This window comes from Hippoglossus hippoglossus, chromosome 9, assembly GCF_009819705.1.
Source record: "Hippoglossus hippoglossus isolate fHipHip1 chromosome 9, fHipHip1.pri, whole genome shotgun sequence".
NCBI classification, from domain to species: Eukaryota; Metazoa; Chordata; class Actinopteri; order Pleuronectiformes; family Pleuronectidae; genus Hippoglossus; species Hippoglossus hippoglossus.
In genome coordinates this window covers 20208885-20227077 of record NC_047159.1, presented here as the reverse complement: position 1 = coordinate 20227077, position 18193 = coordinate 20208885, and the positions used below count along the sequence as shown (strand labels likewise).

At 43.2% G+C, this 18193-nt stretch overlaps 1 protein-coding gene across 3 annotated transcripts; it reads left to right on the top strand.

Moving 5' to 3' along the window:
* The first annotated feature begins 648 nt into the window (after positions 1 to 648).
* LOC117767417 (neuronal calcium sensor 1) lies at positions 649 to 17563 on the top strand. 3 transcript variants are annotated; one of them, XM_034595027.1, is made up of 10 exons: positions 649 to 945; positions 1609 to 1734; positions 2776 to 2918; positions 6589 to 6613; positions 11194 to 11332; positions 13905 to 13983; positions 14522 to 14610; positions 14703 to 14780; positions 15713 to 15820; positions 16302 to 17563. In XM_034595027.1, exons 3-9 carry the CDS (start codon positions 2855 to 2857, stop codon positions 15809 to 15811), a joined length of 573 nt encoding a protein of 190 aa, XP_034450918.1. In that variant the 5' UTR covers positions 649 to 945; positions 1609 to 1734; positions 2776 to 2854; the 3' UTR covers positions 15812 to 15820; positions 16302 to 17563. The 3 variants fall into 3 exon arrangements, with proteins under 3 accessions (XP_034450918.1, XP_034450917.1, XP_034450919.1); XM_034595026.1 differs by having other exon boundaries at positions 651 to 945; positions 1609 to 1727; XM_034595028.1 differs by lacking the exons at positions 649 to 945; positions 1609 to 1734 and adding an exon at positions 2106 to 2632.
* Positions 17564 to 18193: the final 630 nt, after the last annotated feature.

Here is an 18193-nt window from a genome sequence, read left to right as displayed (position 1 = left end):
TGGCTTCGTCTTACCTCAACCAAGGAGGTTTTCGTTTTTGTCTGCATTTGTTTGTTTGCTTGTTAGCAGGTTTACCAAAAAACTACTAAACAGATCTTACATAACATGTTGTTTTGGGGTGGGTCAGGAGCCACTGATAAACTCATACAATTTTGGTACAGGCCAGGATCAGGGGGCTAATCCAGGATTTTGTTTTTAAATTATGCACAATAGGGCATTTTTCAACATTGTCTTTGATTTCTCAGAGAATAATCCATGGATCTTGATGAAAATGGCACATTAGGGGAATGATATTTATAAGTGTATACAGTTGGGTACAGATCCAAATAAAACTCAGGAGGGAGAGATCTAAGATGTGGTTTGGTTGGGGGGGCTGCTGGGCTTTAGCAGAGGCATGGACTCTATCCAGTGCCATCCCAAGATGTTCAGGGGCCTCGTCTGGCCACCCCTGTTAAAAAAAAGTGTAGGGGCGCCACTGGCCACATAGACTAAAGATATAACCCAAGTATAAAACTACAGACTTTAGATTGTTGCTTATATAAAATATAAAAAGGTCAAGCACCAGATCTCTCTAGTGTTAATTTATAATGAGGCACACGCGCCTCGGAGTCAATCCTGAGGATGTGCGCGGGCTGTTCAGTGGATGCGACATGACCTCTTTATATACAGTCTATGGACGTGACACGTGTGAGCGCTCCGAAGCACAAAGAGTTAGTGTGCGAGCGGCGCGACGTCAGTGTCTCTGCGGCGCCGAGCGAGGGTTGGTCGGGACCGGCAGCAGCGGGAGCAACGTCACCGGCTGACGGCGGCATCAGAGCTCCGCACACGGGCTGACCGCGGAGCAGCGAGCCGCTCACTCCGGAACTCGGCGGAGGAAGACAAACAGTGGACAGCGGCTCCGGGAGCGACTCCCCTGTACTGCGACTGTCCGCCTCTGGAGCTCAGGTAAAACCCCCCGAAGAGGCTTCACACGGATACTTGTTCATTTGTTATAAACTCATCCATTTCTAAGTGTTTTATTATCTTTTTATTTTCTTATATCAGTCAACCAGAAGAAGCAGCGTGGGTAACGTAGCTAGTTCCATGACTAGCAAAGCGGTAGCCACGGCACTGTAGCCATAAACTGTGTTGCTATGGTGCTGCCAGGCAACATCCCACACTGCTGAACCCAGTTCTCTCCTGTTCACCACCAATATAAGAAACAACACGCACTTTCATCAGTGTGTCTTCAGCCATTCATCCTTTAAAATGTGTTATCATGTGTTTGAGTTGGGTTGGTTTCTCTCAGCCACCTGTTTCCATAAAGACTGGACTTAACACTACAGTTCATTTGCTCAGATATGAAATAGTGCTGATGTACAGCCACGCCACTGACTAGCTGCTGCTCCACACTGTGTCCTGCTGCCTGCTGGCTGCACTCAGCAGCTCTGGCAGACAGGAGGAAAGGTCGTGTCTGTTGTGTGAGTGTTTTTCCAGTCAAGTGCTCATGCGTCTGTGGCTCTAGGTGACATCACGATCCATTTGCCCTGAACACATAGGCTGTGTCAAATATGTCAAAATGTCTGTCACTTCTTTTATAACCACTCTCTCGTCTGTTAATGTTCACAGAGTTGAAGTAACACACCCGGGACCACAAGGCTTGAGCAAACTATGGTGATCCCCAGCGTGCCACCTCTCAAAAGGACATCACAGGCCATGGACGTGAAGAACAGATGTTCCCAGTGAAGGTGCCCAGTGCGTACAGTAGTTTTCCTATTGTGTCCCTCAGACAGCTGCTGTGGTGAGGCATCAGTGCATGCCAATGCCAGGGCCTGTGATACAAAGAAATTCCATTATCTTCCATCTCCTGTCTGCTGTGACAGAGAGAAAGAGAGAGAGAGGGGGGGGGGGGGGGATCACCATACCACGCTGTCGTGAGGCCAGCAAGGAGGCAGCGCTATGAGTCAGAATGGGAGCAGAAAAGAAAACTGTCACTCTTCAAATCCACCCATGAGCTCGGTATACAGCACACACACACGCGCTTATTTTAAGAGCAGGACCAGATCCCCTTTTTTTCTTTCGCTGTTCAGCTGGCATCGACAACTGTGGTGCTATGTCGAGACCTGGCTCCTTCTTGCTTTCCGTAAATTATTACTGAATCTTAATTTTTTTCTTAGACGGTTATGTCTGTATACATTCCACGGATTAGCGCGGACGCTTTGAGAGAGTGCAAAGTGCAGCGGGGTGCATCCAAGACGAGCTCTGTTCATTTGAGTTTACACACCTCCTTATCTCAGCTGTCAAGAGGGGGGATTCTTCTCTACAGTAACTTACCCTGAGCAATAGAGATAGTGGTGGGAAAGGAGGGGTGGGAGGAGTGAGAAGAACAGAGAATGACTGTGAGGGGAGTGAGCGTGCTTAACCCAGCCACTGAGTGACTCTTGTATCCAAGGATGAAGGTAGCAACGTATCTGAACGCCACTCCTCGCCCACGGACTGCTGTGAAGGAATGAGGTGGACACATAGGCGCTCAGTCGCACTCATATAGGCTCAACGACGTGCCGGCTTCTCTTCACGCAGGGCCCCCTGGGGTTTGACTCATCTGTCTGGAGTGTCAGGGCCGATGACTGAGCAGATCGTGGCCACAGCTAGAGTGAACTACGCAGGACGATAGACTTGTTTAGCTTGAATGGGATTTTTTTTTCTTCTTTCAAACCAAAACAAAAGTGTGTTTCTCTTACTCCACCGGTGTCACTGCACCTAAACCGGCCCACGTTTGTTGTATGCTTTTGGCAGAGGAGCAGACCGAGGAGGAGGTAGTGACAGGTGCTTCGTGCCAAGGTGGATTTGGAGGTGGGGAGGAGAGCTGAAGATCATGGGTAAATCAAACAGCAAGCTCAAGCCCGAGGTGGTGGAGGAGTTGACAAGGAAAACCTACTGTGAGTACCTTCAGCCCTTTTTTTGGCTTCTCATTAAAAAGGAAATTCTGCAAAAACTATTTTCAGTTAGAAGAATTCAGGGACATTCTGGCCATAGGTAAAACAATATACAGGAACTCCTAATATTTATTTTAATTTTACAGTTTTCAAATCATATTTGAATCATATTTATAAAGCCTGTATGGAACCCACTGTGTTCCATTCAGGCTTTATAAAAAGCCCTGCCTGTTGGGATGTATCGAGATGATGCTACATCATTCTCTCATTATCGATACAACAGAGCTACAAGCAAACGTCAGCTGGGAGTTAGCTCCCTGTTTGATTTAAATTTACATTTAAATGGTATGTTGCAAATTGCAATTGGTTAAGGTCTGGCAAAAGTTGTAATCAGCAACTTTAAATCATGCTGAAGGGATTTATGAATATGGAGATGGCTGTTTGTATCGGCTGTATCAAGTTGGGATGGGGGGGGGGGTTCCGAGATGAGCATGTGGTTTAATATGTAGTCCATGCTCTATGTATGTAAATATTTGATAAATGCATACATAGACAGATAGATTGATTACATATAACTTGACTCCATGAATTCATGTATTGTCTTACATACCATAACTATAAGTGGAATTTCTGCATAGACACTTACATAAAAACCTGAAGCCTGACCACAACATTGCAAGTACATGGATTCTAGTTGTTTCTCAGGTCATTGCAGATTGGCAGCATTAGCTTCTCTCCCCATGCTGCAGCTTATTTATTTATTGATGATCTCCTGCTGGACAAATCATGTTTATAATCTTTCCACCACAGCTTCCATCAAATTTGAGCAGAGATCACATTTATAATCACCACAACCATGGCTGCTTGGAAGACACCATATTAATCACTGCATTGCTTATTTCTGGAGCACAGCGTGATTATTCTTGTTATTATTATTTGAGGAGTACAGTGTGCAGGTGTGGGTGGGAGTAGTCATCCATTGGCTGCTTAATGACAGTGTTTTCCGTGTGGCGTGTCTATCCACAGCAGAACCTTGGAAGGCTGTTGTGGCAGGAAATTACTGTGGAGGAAGATTGGGCTTCGTGCTGGGCAGGGCTGGGCTGCTCGCTACTGTGCTTTACTCACTCCCTCTCTTTCTCTCTGTCTTTCTCCCTCGCTCTTTCTCTCTTACCCTTTCACCCTATCTCCCTCTGCTCTATTCCCTAATTGCCCTCTTTGAGCAGGGAATGGAATAGTATAATTAGGATCTTATCTGGTTAGCACTGCTGAGAGGGGCACAGAGCTTTCTCTCCCAGCGTGATCGTTCTCCCTCGGTCTGTTGTTTGCTTGACTTGAGACTCTATCATTTCTGCCTTCATCCTGTTGCCTCTTCCTCCTGCTCTCCCACGAGGAGCTTTGTCTGCCATTTTAGTCAACACTTTCCTTTGGTTCGTGACAGATTGGGGAGTTGGTAAGTTTCTCTACGCCTATGTGCCTTTATTTGTTTGAATGGTAGAAGGAGTGGGGTGTTTTCTCCCCCTGTAAATAATGCCCTGTGTGTTGACAAGCCACCAGCAAGGCCAGGACCAGAATTAAGGTCTGTTCAGTTTGTAAATGTGGACATATTCAAAAGAAAATTACTATGACCATATATTTTTAATTACACACTGTCATGGCCAAATTCGTGCAAAGGCTTCAGCTGCCCAGTGTTTTTCCTCTTCTGAGTGAAAACTGTGGAAAACGGTGGCAGCCTCACCTGTACTTTAGAGAGTGCTTTTCAACCCAGAACAGCGTGCCTAAATATCCACCCCGACATCACAGGGAGAGAGCAGCAGCCCTATTAAAATGTCTGCAGGCTGTAGGCTAAACCCATGTAATAACACAATGATTTTGTGAGTTGTCAAAACCATTAAGAGGCTCCCAGTGACAGAATACAAGCTGGATGTGTTCGAGGAGACCCTGCAGGGCAGAGAGGGCCCTGCAGTTGGCTGATTGCATTTATTGCCCATTGCCTCTGACTTAGTTATGTAATACATTTTTTTATTAAATCATAGCCATGGTAAATTGCCTCAATTTTTGACTACATTGACTTTTGAGGCCATTTTAATGGTGGCTTGGTCGAAAGTTGACCCTGGCGTCCTTATCAATTGCCTCCATATAATTCTGCTCCATTACTCTGACAACTGTGTAATTCTCATGGTAAAGTGTTCACCAAAATCCCTTTTTACCCCTTTGCCAAGTCTCTCAGAGTGTGAGAGTGTTGGATAATTGTAATAAGATTCAAACATCTAATTTATGGCAAGTGAATGCTTAAGCCTGAGGCTAAACTTTTACAACTACATTTATCTTTGAAAACGCATTAACTGCGCTATGGATTCGTCTGGTGTCCAGAAGAAGTTTAGAGACACTGCTGGCCAAGTTTTAGTTTGAAATTCCAGGGCTCTGTTTGAGTCTGGATGGGCAGAAACGTAGATGTTTGGAAACCATGACCTAGACACTCACAACCGCATGCTGATTGGGTCTTTTCGGTCACAACCTAGCCTTCGGAGATTAGTCAGGCTCCTATCACAGGACCTTCTTCTGGAAAGAAACAACCAGCTTGATCCTCAGATAGCAGTGTAGCTTGCAACATGGATAATTCATTAAAAGCGTTGCTGACCCTGTTTTCTTTGTTAATAGCAGTTAAATTCTGCATTTTACAATGATAAAACTGATTAGATGCACAGGAGAAAAGCAATTACTCGAGCAATTTCTATTTACAGAGCCATGCGCATTCCCACTGTGCATGAGTAGTTTTCAGGCATGTTAGTATGGACAGGGATTAGACCTAATATGGAGCCATAACACTCCTATGGACAGTCATTGTTTTCAGAAATGGTGTTTTCACACAAAAACATACTAGTATGGAGCCTGAAACACATTGTTTACTTTCTTTCCCTGGTTGTATATTGTCTAGTAACCATGGCAATGACTGCTCAAGGTTACACATTAGAGAAGGGGAAATCATCAATTAACTAACTAGCTATTTGCTGTATTTATAGGCCTCTTGCTTTGCCTCAGGCTCAACACAAGTTGAAGTAGATTGACATTTGTCTTTAGACGTAGAGCAGCATGAATTCTGAAAGTCTCTCTCATAGGACCGCCGGATTAAACTAATGCTATTGATTTCCAGCCCTTGTTTTCATTAGTAACCTCAGGGGCCAGGAGGCTGAAAATTGCGTAGGTTATTTGAGAGAAAATGAAGAGACAAGGGGAAGCCATGAAGGACTGGTTGATTAAATACTGGCAGACAAACGTGCTGGTGTGGGCATGATAACACATCCCACCTCCGAAACTGTTCTCGTTCTTAGATCTGCCACTGACCTTCATTCCTTTAGCCTTGTTTGTCTTTTTGCGGCTCCCTGGGGTTAACTCCCACTCGACAGTGCTGACCAGATGAAATGATTATTCATCTCATAATGGGCTTAAACTAATGAATTCCACACTCTTGGCTAAATGTGGCTTTTTTCCGATAATTGCGTTGTTGACACAGTTGAATATTTTTGATCAAGTCAAAAGATATGTGTAAGAAATGAGTGGGCCAAGATGATGAATGATGCTACTACTTGGCTCCTGTGTTGTTTCTAACAGCAAGCTTCTTTTTTCAAGGACAACCATTTTTTTTGACTAATGTGACTCTTTATTTATTTTACAGTTACGGAGAAAGAGGTGCAGCAATGGTAAGTGTGTTCTCTTATTCTTAATGTGAATGATGCAAGGACCCTATTGTTTCTTTTAATTTTTGTCTTTTTGATTTTGATATTTTTTGAGGGCTTAAACGTGCTCAAAAACTCTCAATACATTTACAGACAGGCGAAAAATTGTATATCTTATGGCACACACACATGGGCATGTTGAAATAGCTCGATTGCACGCCCTAGCAGTTTTAATAAAAAAAGCAAGATGTTTTAACTTTGCCCCATAAACTGTATATAAAGATGGACAACGTGGCAGCTCTCCATAAGTGAAGCCAACGTTTCTTGATTGCCACCTGGTGGCTGCCTACAGTCCCCTACAGCGCAGACTCTGGTTGCAAATGTGCAAGATGACAGTGTTCATATCTGTGATATATACAGGAAGTCCGCCATTTTTAATGCATTTTTTTTGTCTTTTCCAAGCCTCGTACAAACTCATCCTAGGGCATTGGACATTAGGTCAGTCTAATGTTAAGACAATGTTAGGTTCTGAATTGCAGCTCTTCGCGGTGACAGCACAGTATCTGCACTGCCCCTGACGTGCAGAAAGGTGCAAGGGCCCTTGCTGCTTGCAGCTATAATTGCGTGTTTTCTGGTGGTGCTCACAGGAATCAGAGGGTCTGACCATCCATTTGCATAAGCCATACTAATATACTTTGCCCAGGATTGATTTTCGGAGTCTATAGTGTCTTTACAGTTGGTTTGATAGTTAATGTGTAGCCATCTCCATCACACTACCCTGAAGACAGAAGTGTTCTGAAAATAGAATGACTTTGAAACCCTACGGAGACTGAGTGACTTTGGACACTTATACAAACATTTCCATGATGCATTCCTCAACAACCCTATTAGTCTATTTGCAAAAAGGGACGTCTGATAACAGTAGAATGGTGGTGGCAGAAGGTTGTTTCAATTTCAGGCTCTTAATGACTACATGGCCTCACAGGCTCCACGAGGATGGCGATTAGTAAACCTTCCTGTCAGACTCTGTACCTATTAGTCAGCGTGACCTGCACCAGCATAATCTTGTAGAGCTGTAGCCTTTGTCTGCTCCCGGCCTGCACTCACAGCATTGTAACATGTTCTTACATACATCAAAATGAAACAAACACATGAAGGAGACTCCTTGGGCCAGGATAAGTCACAGTGCTGTGGTAAGAGTGATCATTACTGTTAAGGTGTGTTTTTCTGAGGGCACAATTTGATAGCTGCTGGCACACGGATAACAGAGAGTTCATCTTCATTACAGAGATGACTCAAGCAAGAGGGTAGTCATTGCTTTTGCTCGCTGCATGCTGCTGCTGGGCTTTTGTTTCTTTGGTAATGGAAAAAAAAGAAAGGAATAGTGTATGTCAGAAGAGGGAGCATTGTAATAAAGTGATCACTCTTCCGTGTTCACACTTGAGTTCTCCTGCTTCGGTTTTGCATTTCACGCCCTAATTCTGCATGCATGAAAAGAGCTCCTGCCTCCAGAGCCAGTCGATGTTTTAAGGGGGGAAGGAGCCATGGCACATTCACAGCCACACAGCCACACAGCAGCAACATTAGATATCACTGGGCATTGGCAGGTCCAGAGCCTCAGAGCTGGCCTGTCTCTAGGGCTGCTTGAGTGCAGTGGGGCGGAATACCCCCCCTCGCTCGTCCCTCTTAACCTTCCCCCACACCACCCCCTCCCGGCTGTGCAGCCAGATAGCTCACCATCACTCTCACTGTCGTTCACAGGAAAGTTTGCATGAGTCCTCACTTGAAGATCAGCAGCAATCAACACGGCTGAGTGTGAGGGATGAGAGGGAATTTTACCAGGGGAAATGCCAGATGGCGTGTAATTAGAGCACAGGCACAGACACAGAAGAATTAGCAGGGTTAGATAAATGCCAGTGTTGTGCATTAAATCCGTTCCCCCTTTTTAATTCTCCTCTAAGGGTACATCATTAGTATGCTTGAGGCTCACCTGAAATCAATAGCAAAAATGCCATAGCGCAGGGATGTTCCTGCCAGCCAGGCATGAGCAGGAGAAACATCCTGCACAACTCTTTAGCGAGCCACCACGCTAGATGCCAAGGATCAGGAGCCGGTGCCAGTGATAAATAAGGTATCTTCATGCTGACTCCCCAGTAGCGCCTGATGCACAATATCACGTCTTCTATGTCCCCGCAAGTACAGTGGGTGGTTGCATTATTACACCGCTTCAAGTACAGTCTGACAGTGTATGTGTCTTAGCACCAAGTGTCACCAACTCAGACTTCTCACACATGATGTGTTCTCAGCAAATGAGGGAGATTCTGATCATGACAGCTGAACAGCTGACACTACACAAACATGTATACACTGATACTTTATCTACTGTACCAGTGTACGTGTGTTGTGTTTATATAACCGCACTGGTAACCAGAACATTTATTCTTATTATGGGCAGTCCATGCCTCATAAAGTGACTATAGAAGAGGGAACATTTCAGCAACAGTAAGATTTTCACAAAAACATGTAACATAGTATAATAATTTAAGAATCCCTTAAATCCTTTAAAAAATATATTGAATTAAATAAGATTCATGACATTTTTGGGACGTTTTAGAGCTAAATTTTGATCTTAAAAAACATATCACGAAGAGCAAATAAAACAGTAAATTTGAAAATTAACTATAAATTAAATGACAATTAATAACAGCACATCCATCCATCCCACTAGAGGTGGGGTACAGCCTGGACAGGTCACCAGCATATTGCAGGTCAAATTAGAGTCTCCGAAGCTGCATGAAACATGCACTGAACACTGAATTATCTCTGAAATTCTCCGAAGGGGCTGTATGTGAGAATGTAAATGTCAGAGTCAGAGGCTGTGGACTTTCTGTCTACAGCCCCTTTGTAAAAACTCTGAATAATGTTCAAATGAGCCCATGTTAGAACGAACCCGGACATTTACCGGAGGATTCACTGCGAGTGATTGGGCGCAATAATGACGATTCTAACATGCTACGGACTCAAAACTTCAAAAGAGAATTTTCTGTTGTTGCGAAACTGTCTGACCCAGACAATCTCCTGCTGTGTCTTTCATATGTGAAAGGCAAACTCCTAAAAATGTCTCGACCCAAATTTTCTGACAGTTCCTGTCTGAAAAAGGCTCAATTAACCTAACCCTCATCTGCATGTCTTTGGACTGTGCAGGAGTACAAAGAGAAAACCCATGCAGACACAGGAGAACATGGAAACACCACACAGAAAGGAGCCGGGAGCCTCCCTGCTGTGAGGTGACAGTGCTAACCACTGTCCCACTGTGCCAAGAACATCACACATACAAAAACAATAAGATATTACTAGTAAATATAGTAATAATAAACGGTGGATGGAGTACCAATTGTCTTCACTGCCAAAACTAATCAAACAGTGGTTATTTGAGGGCATATACACTGTATAGAGATATAAGATATAAGTATATATGTTCTTCACCTACACAGAAGCTATAGAGAATGGTACAGTATCATTCAGCCTTTTATATTAGTTTCCAGGTATTCCACAGTCACACATAAAAACTGATTGAAGAATTCAGGTGAAACGGGTCTGCTTTGGATTAGGATATGTATTGTGTTCTGCACTTTGAATACCAATTAGGTTGTATTCTGCATTATATGGAGCCAGGCTTTCATTTTCCTGCACATCTCCAGATAATTTAAATGTGAGAATTACATGCTTCTGCTCTCTTCTTTGCTTCCCTACTTGCTGAACCTTTTCCCAGCTGCTCCTCAAAGCTCCTCTCTCCGTCTCTTTGACGAGACGAAGCTGGCTTCATTATCTCCCAGGCAGATTAAAAATAAAGCATTTAAGAGGAGTGAGGAGCCAGAACGTCAGTGGAAAAGATCTTTGCCAACCTTCATTCTTCATCAGAACACACTCTCACTCTCTGGCCTTAATTACAGTCTTGCTTCATTTGGAGCAGCCTTAAATGAATCAGAGACGAACATGCAGTGCTCCCCTGTGAGAACTTGCGCCATTTTTTGCTGTTGATCGAGAGCAAAAGCTTTTTGCAGTGCTTTTATAACCACCGTTATTATTTCCTCCTTCTCCGACTCTTTATCTGGCGTTTATTTTCGTAAAGGCTAACACTCTCCCTTGCTCCCTGACGTGTGACAGTGCAGTTGGTCTCTGAGGCTGCTGTGTTCCTTTACGAGGGCATGCAAGGAAACTACCTACCTTTGAGTGACTGCGCTTGAAATTGCTTATGAAATGCTTCTATATTTAGGCTAATAGAGATGTTAAGTCGCTCTCTAGATATGTCATTTCCAGGGGCAAGAGGAAGCTCTCAGACTTATCTATCAGCCACGCATAATATCAAAAGAGGACTAGAGAGTAATTTGATTAGAGCCAACCACTCTGGGCTTGCTATTGGATTAAGGCGATTGTCTTATCTGTGAACAAGACAAATAGCTTTGCACTTTACCTTTTGGATCTTTCAGACTGAGTGATGCCGGCTGTGTAACTGGGAATGTGGCCTCAGGCTATCATCATTATTGACACTTTAATATGTGTTTAACTCTTAAAATAATCTCTATCTGTGCTTTATGTTTCAGGTACAAAGGCTTCATCAAAGATTGTCCCAGTGGGCAGCTCGACGCTCTGGGCTTTCAGAAGATATACAAGCAGTTCTTCCCTTTCGGAGACCCCACAAAGTTTGCCTCCTTTGTCTTCAATGTTTTTGATGAAAATAAGGTTTGTAATCAGATTGACATGTTCTGTTACCTCTTTTGCTTCAGAATGACAGATAAATAGTTTCCGACTGCATGTTTTTGTGGGGGAGTTTATGTTGAAGGCATCATGTGCTAGAGGGTAGAGCGAGGGGTCTTTATTGAGGTCAAGTCATTTTGTGAGAAGAGCACTTCTCTCCGGCCAGCCAGGGGGTTGCACCGAATAAAAAGGGCAGCATGGTGTGGAAATCATTTTCATTTTCTTCCAGAGGCCTTTTCATTTGAACTGGAGGCTACAGATTCAAAAGATACAGAGAGCTACACATGTACATTCAAAGCTCTTTTAAATGAATGCTGTTTGATTTAGACATCTTATACAATTCTATGCCAAATAAATTCTATCTTCAGTGTACACTGCATACAAATGATTTATTGTATTAATGATTGATCTTTGTATCTCTTTAATGTTAGCACAAATAGAATTCTGATATATTTTTGCACAAAATGGAGGATTTTGATAACATAACTATATGCACCTTTTTCCAGTCAATATTGCAACAGTACAAATGATTCTGTCCTCAAAAGTACCCATTTTTGAAGACAGTATCATTGGCACTAATTTGTTAAGATCTAAGGAGAACTACGGTTGAAGCATCAATAGTAAAAAAAATTATTTGAACCCTTAGTTCAAATAAAATATTTTTTAAAACCGAGTGTAAGGGTTTTGGCGATATTGACAATCTAGATATCTTGTGGGATTTTGGCAATAATGATAAGTACATGATGTTTTGCATCAACATCTTTTATTAGACTGGCTCCCTCTTGCTACGAGAATATTCATTGTTGCTTGTTGCAACAAAGTTTGGCGACATGGGTCTAACAGTTTAGGCCCAGATGGTTCACAGATGGTGTAACAAGTTAGTTGTCGAGCTGTCTTTATCGGCAAGCAATTTCTGACACTGTTTTTCACTGTCGTTTAAGCTTGAGATTAAATCTAACGACGTCTACTGTGAGGCTGGTGGTGTCTCCTGATGCAGTGTTTTCATTGATTTTTAACTTTAGTCGTGCATTTGCTGGCAGCTTTGCTAGTTTAAGTTGTGGTGCAGTGACCATGCATGTATACTGGCACTCTGCATGCAGATAAGTGCTATAGAAATAAAGCTTTATTGGTTTTATTATTATTATATTATTATTACTTGTAACCTAGCAGTCTATCCTACTAGATTATGTGACATAGTGAATACATTAGGGACATACTTTTTACACATTTTTTTTTTCATAAGGTGTATATGTATTTTTTTTTCCCGAATAAAACTGTTGTACTAGTTACTAGTGTTATCCTCTAAGGATTTGGGACGGGGTGATAAAGTAAACTGTAATAAGCTGCATCTGTCTGAAGTAATCCACTTTATTGCAGCTGTACAAGATTATTCGCTTTGTGTTGAGGATGACAAACTGAGGATGAACAGCTCCTGGGATCTTGGTGAGCCCCGGGAGGTTTATTGACTTCAGTTAAGAGGCTTTGTGTCGGGAAGATCAGAAAAACCCCTGTGTCTGATGTTTATCTGTGACCTTCATTAGCGTTCTGCACCCCACAGCTAAGAGAGTGCATTGATCTTAACAGTTTTTATGACTTATGCAATCAGCAATGCATGACTTGAGCAATGTCTGGCTGCTCAGATGTCTGATGGAGATAAAGTTTGCGGACCCTCGGGCTATGAAAAGTGTTTGTGTTTTCCTACTGACTGACTGACATGGCTGGACACAGAGGTTACAGGTAGGCAGCTGTTGTAGCAGGATGAGATGCAACATAATCCTCTTATAGCATCTGAGAATATGAATTGACCAAAGACCTGCAGGCTCCACTACCAGCCAATTTGTATGCAGTGCTTGTGGTCCACAACCTGTTGTTTTCACCTAGAATATGAATTGCATTTCTTTTATGCAGTGTGCAGCAGTTTGGTTTTAGTGAGTCTCATGCAGTCGCTGGAGGCGGGAGGTCATAACGTGACTATTTGGTCTGAATCATCGCCGTTTGAGCCACTCTGAGTTTTTCGTTTTATATCCGTCCGTGTTAGCAGACGTTTCTCTCCGCTGCACAAACTGTGGCCTCACAGACGAGCGCTGAAGGCCTCAGTTTTGGGAGGTTAATTGGATTTTTTGAGCCTGTGTGCTACAATCCAGTACATGGGACTCTAACAAAGCTTAAAAGAACCAAGTGTCACCGAGGAATAGTTTCTACCCCGTCAGACAGATTTATCTGCCCAAAAGGAGTGAAACATCTTTATCCTCAATATGCAGTGGTTGTATGTTTGTGGGCTGTGACTGTTAAGACTATAAGCCAGTAGCATCCATCTTACTAATGACCTGAGGTGACATATTTCTGCCTCGAGAGAGAGAGAGCCAGGTGCAGGGCAGAACATAGCAGCCGACTTGGAGCAAACGTCTGGCCCCGTTTTCAGCAGAATGCAGGAAGGACATGATGAAAAGAAGAGTTCATGAAAGCACAGATACTGAAAGTGTGAAGTAGAATACTCATCTTTTCTCTGGCCCATGTCCACTATTTCTTCCCCTCTCCCTCTTTGGTCGCTCTGTAGGATGGACGCATCGAGTTCTCTGAGTTCATCCAGGCTTTGTCCGTGACTTCTCGGGGAACTCTGGATGAGAAGTTGAGATGTAAGATCGTGCACCCACCTCCCCTATTTCTTGACATTTAAATTGAAAGATTTAAGATTGATTGTCTTGTGTTGCATATGAAAGAGGACTGTTGGGTTCTGAGAGAATAGCAAATAAAAGATTATTAGCAAGATACAGCCGGCTTCTGCAAGAAGCTGTGGGTTGTGACTAAACCTTTTCTTAAGGATAAAACACACCAGAAAAACTTTTACATTTTTCAAAACTGTAAATTTAGCAGTAACCTTAACTTTTTAATCTACAACAAAGTATGATGATTATTTAGATCCAGATTCACCACTGTAGCCACCATGAAAGGCTGCAGTCTGCCTCCACTCTGTTGTCGCCGTTTTCAAAGGCATGAAAGACTATGTGCTTTGTAATCCATGAAAATATATATTTTATTCTAATCTTTTGTTTTACATTTTGAGGTGACAGCAGCTTTCAGATCTCAACATGAGCTCACCTACCTGAAACAGTTGTCAATCTTTCCCTGCTGCAGTAAAAATAACCATATATTTAAACATCTTTCTCCACACAGGGGCTTTTAAATTATACGACCTCGATAACGACGGCTACATTACCCGTGATGAGATGTTGAACATCGTAGATGCCATATATAAGATGGTGGTAAGTGTCACGAATGATTTAAACCTGTAATCTTTTGTTAGTTGTTTAAAGTGTAATGATTTTTATGTGTAATTATATTGCCGTTATCTTAGGGGAACACCGTGGAACTGCCAGAGGATGAAAACACACCAGAGAAACGAGTGGACCGTATCTTTGCGATGATGGACAAGGTTAGAAGTTTAATATAAAAAAAATGTGAAAAAAATATATTCTGATACAGCTGCTGGACCAGGGGTGCTGGAATCTGATTGGTCCCTGATGTGCCCCTGTCCTGTCAGAAGTCTTAAAAAATACAATACAATACTAACAACGAATATGACAGTTTGCTAAAGAATTCTTTCTTTCAAGTGTACAGTACAGAACTGTATGTACAGTACAGAGCTAACATCTAGTAAGGAATGACTTTATTGTGCACCTTACTGATCAGGAAATGTGCATGGATGTACATGATATAATTGGCCCCTCTGTGTAAATTGTGGCCCCTTTATGACCTCTTATTTAAAACGGTCCTAGAACTGCCACTGGAGTTGCAATAGCTATTGTATCATTTTACGTTACTTTCTGCAGTTTAACATCAAACCTGACCTGACATTTATACAAGTGCAGTTATGATTATTAGTTTACCATCGAGGCGACCGAGCCTTCCTTCCTCCCCTCCCTCAGGGCTCTGACATGTACACTGTTAAGTTTAGAGCCGTTAGCCGCAGCCATCACAGCGTCACTAACGCTGCCCGCAGTCTATAAACATCACATATACAGCAGTGTCCTCGACTGATAGCCCTCTGTGCTATGCCCACCCCCTCAGCCCCCAACACTCTCTCATCTGTAGTGAAAGATGAGACGCAGCCTGCACTGGGTGTTTGTCAGCCCGCCACTGCCAAGATCAGTCCATTGGTGTAGGTGGGCAGCACAGCAGCACTTCGTGATTTATATTGGCAGAGAGTGGCCACCATCCAAGTGCAATAAACCAAAGATCAGTCCAACAGCAAAGAAGGAGAGTAGCATGGCTTTAGCTTGAGAGACTCTTTTGCCCCCTTCTGGTCGCTCTGTGCTATAGCATCAACATCCTTCAGTTACATTGGGTCTCATGTTCTCGCCTCAGAATGCCGATGGGAAGCTGACGCTGCAGGAGTTTCAGGAGGGCTCGAAGGCCGACCCCTCTATTGTTCAGGCGTTGTCACTCTATGACGGACTTGTGTAGGGATGTAAGGTGAGTGGGGTATTAATGAGCTACTACCTGCAAACCTCTCTGCATGGGTGATTTTCAAATCCCAGGTCACACTTCAACTGCGCGATAAAACTGTTTAATTCCTTTTTCATCAGAGCGGAAAATAAAAGACAGGAAATGTAGTCCGTGGGCCGAGAGCGAAATGAAGAAGCTGCTCCCGGTTTGTTCTTATGAATTATTCAAATGGCCCACTTGTTTGCTGGCAATCAAATAGTCTTGCAGCGCTGAGTGAAGAGCGAGACAGCCTCTCCACTCGCTGCCTATTGTAATGCATCAGCCGCTGCCAATTGTTGCTGACATCCTGCTCAGCGTTTTGTCAACAGGGAAGGAGCTTGTGAAGACATATTTGAGTATCGCAGTAGCTCTGCTCACTGGTTATCTTGCATGCTCCGAACTCACCCAGGTGTTATGACGCCGCTTTATGTCTTCTATTCAAATGGAAATGTCTCTTCTAACCTCTCAGATGGATCCAACTCCGCATCCTCCTGCGCGTTACCACACACGCCAGTCCAGCACCATCACACCTGTAACAGGAGGATGCCACATCAAACTCCTTCACCCAGACGTGGACTGCAACCTTTTGTCGCACGGCCATATGGCATTTGTGTCAAGTAGCTGTTCGTCTCCATTTCCACCAAGTGTGAGGAAATATCTTCCGATGTGACGGACGATTATAAAAATATCAGCAAAACCCTCATTTATCTGTGTTTCTACAGCTATGTGTGGCACTGCGCGCACACTTGCGTGTTGTGGACCGTGTGCGAGCGTGTCTGCGAGCCACAGTGATGTGGTTTCCCCCACGGACAGTCCAAGGAACTGACTTTGCTCAGAGATGTTAGTTTGTGTCAAGGGGAGGCACGAGAAGTGCTCAGAGGAACTGTGCTGCTGCTATTTCAACACGCGGAGAGACTCCAAACCCGTGGAAATCTTGAAAAGTGTATTCCCCCAGCTTATAGTTACAAAGCAGTATAGTGTATATAATATAATGTAACTATAACTGTAATTTATTTTCTGCTTTGCTGCATTTATGGGAATTTATTCCTCATAAATATGGAATGAAGTTTTATTTTTATCAAAACGTGTTGAAATGTATTGCACTGTATTTTGTATTACTATTGTGGGATCGTTTCTTTTTTGGGTTTCTCACATTCGGAAGTTTTCTTTTCCTGAGAGAACGGTGTTTTTATTTGTGAAAGAGTGTTGGGAGAGGTGGGAGCTTTTATATGGATGATTTTACTATGTTTGCCAGTCTGTGCATCCCATTGTGCTTTCACCTCCCCGTGAGCACCAGCGTCTAGTGTTGCACAGCCACCACATCTTGAACGACTCGACCTAGCAACACAAGTGAATTCTCACAGCTTACATCTGAATTGAGGCTCATTATTTCTTTTGTGCGCGTCGCGGCCCGCCCTCGGCACACACAAAGTCCCGGTCGTTGAGAGGCACAAACACACATCAACTCTGGCTGTAAAGCTTTTTTGCGAGCTCTGTGGTTGCAGTCGTCCACTTCGTATTTGTCCTGTGTGAGGCCGGAGCATGTGATGATGATGATGATGATGATGCCTTTTCTTTTTCCATTCTCGGATGATTCTCGAGCAGTACGATGTTTTATCAGCTTCACTGATTTTATGCCTTATGCAAATGATGATTTACGAAATGATAAATGTCATTTATCTGTTGATTAGCAGTATAAGAGCACAGAATAAAATGCATTTAAGTGGCTGACTTTTCTATTGCTGTGTTTGTAGTCAAGGAAAATGTATTTCATTTTAAATTGACCCATTCTTTGGATCATTTAAGAAGGTGCTTTGTGCAATGACTGTCACTTATCCACAACTGCCCACGTCCTATTGCATGGAAATTTCAATCCAATATCGCACTGAGCCACTACAAGAAAACTGAAGAATTTCATGTGAAGCTTTAGTGCCTGTTATGCTTTGAAAGTGAATGGTAAATGCCTGCTTGCTCTGCGGTATAAGCCGGCACTGTGCACTTGTATAATGAACAAGGAAGTGTATAAAACTGTAATGTCTTGCTGTTGATGGGGGGGATTAATGAGACTCAGTGTGTGGAGGCTGCTGGCTCTGTGCATGTGCTCACATGGGCCTGCTCAGACCTGCTCTCCGTGTTCTCCTCATCAGCGACAGATGGAAGTAGGAGGACGGAAGGGCCCTGAGCTTTGACCGGAGACGGCTCAGTCCTTTGGGGTACATCTTCTGATTAGCTTTGTAATTTATATGGGTTTCAAATTTAACATCTGCAACTAAGTGCAGCACAAAAGGCAGAGGATCAAAGTATAAACCCACACACTGTACTTTGGAAGAAGACACTGAATTATTTAGATTCATAAGATCT

What these genes read in the sequence shown, in the direction of transcription:
- LOC117767417 (XM_034595027.1), top strand. Translation starts at nt 2,855, where the DNA reads ATGGGTAAATCAAACAGCAAGCTCAAGCCCGAGGTGGTGGAGGAGTTG. An exon ending in GTTGACAAGGAAAACCTACT is followed by an intron (nt 2,919 to 6,588) that starts GTGAGTACCTTC and finishes TTTATTTTACAG; the next exon opens with TTACGGAGAAAGAGGTGCAG. An exon ending in ATGTTTTTGATGAAAATAAG is followed by an intron (nt 11,333 to 13,904) that starts GTTTGTAATCAG and finishes GTCGCTCTGTAG; the next exon opens with GATGGACGCATCGAGTTCTC.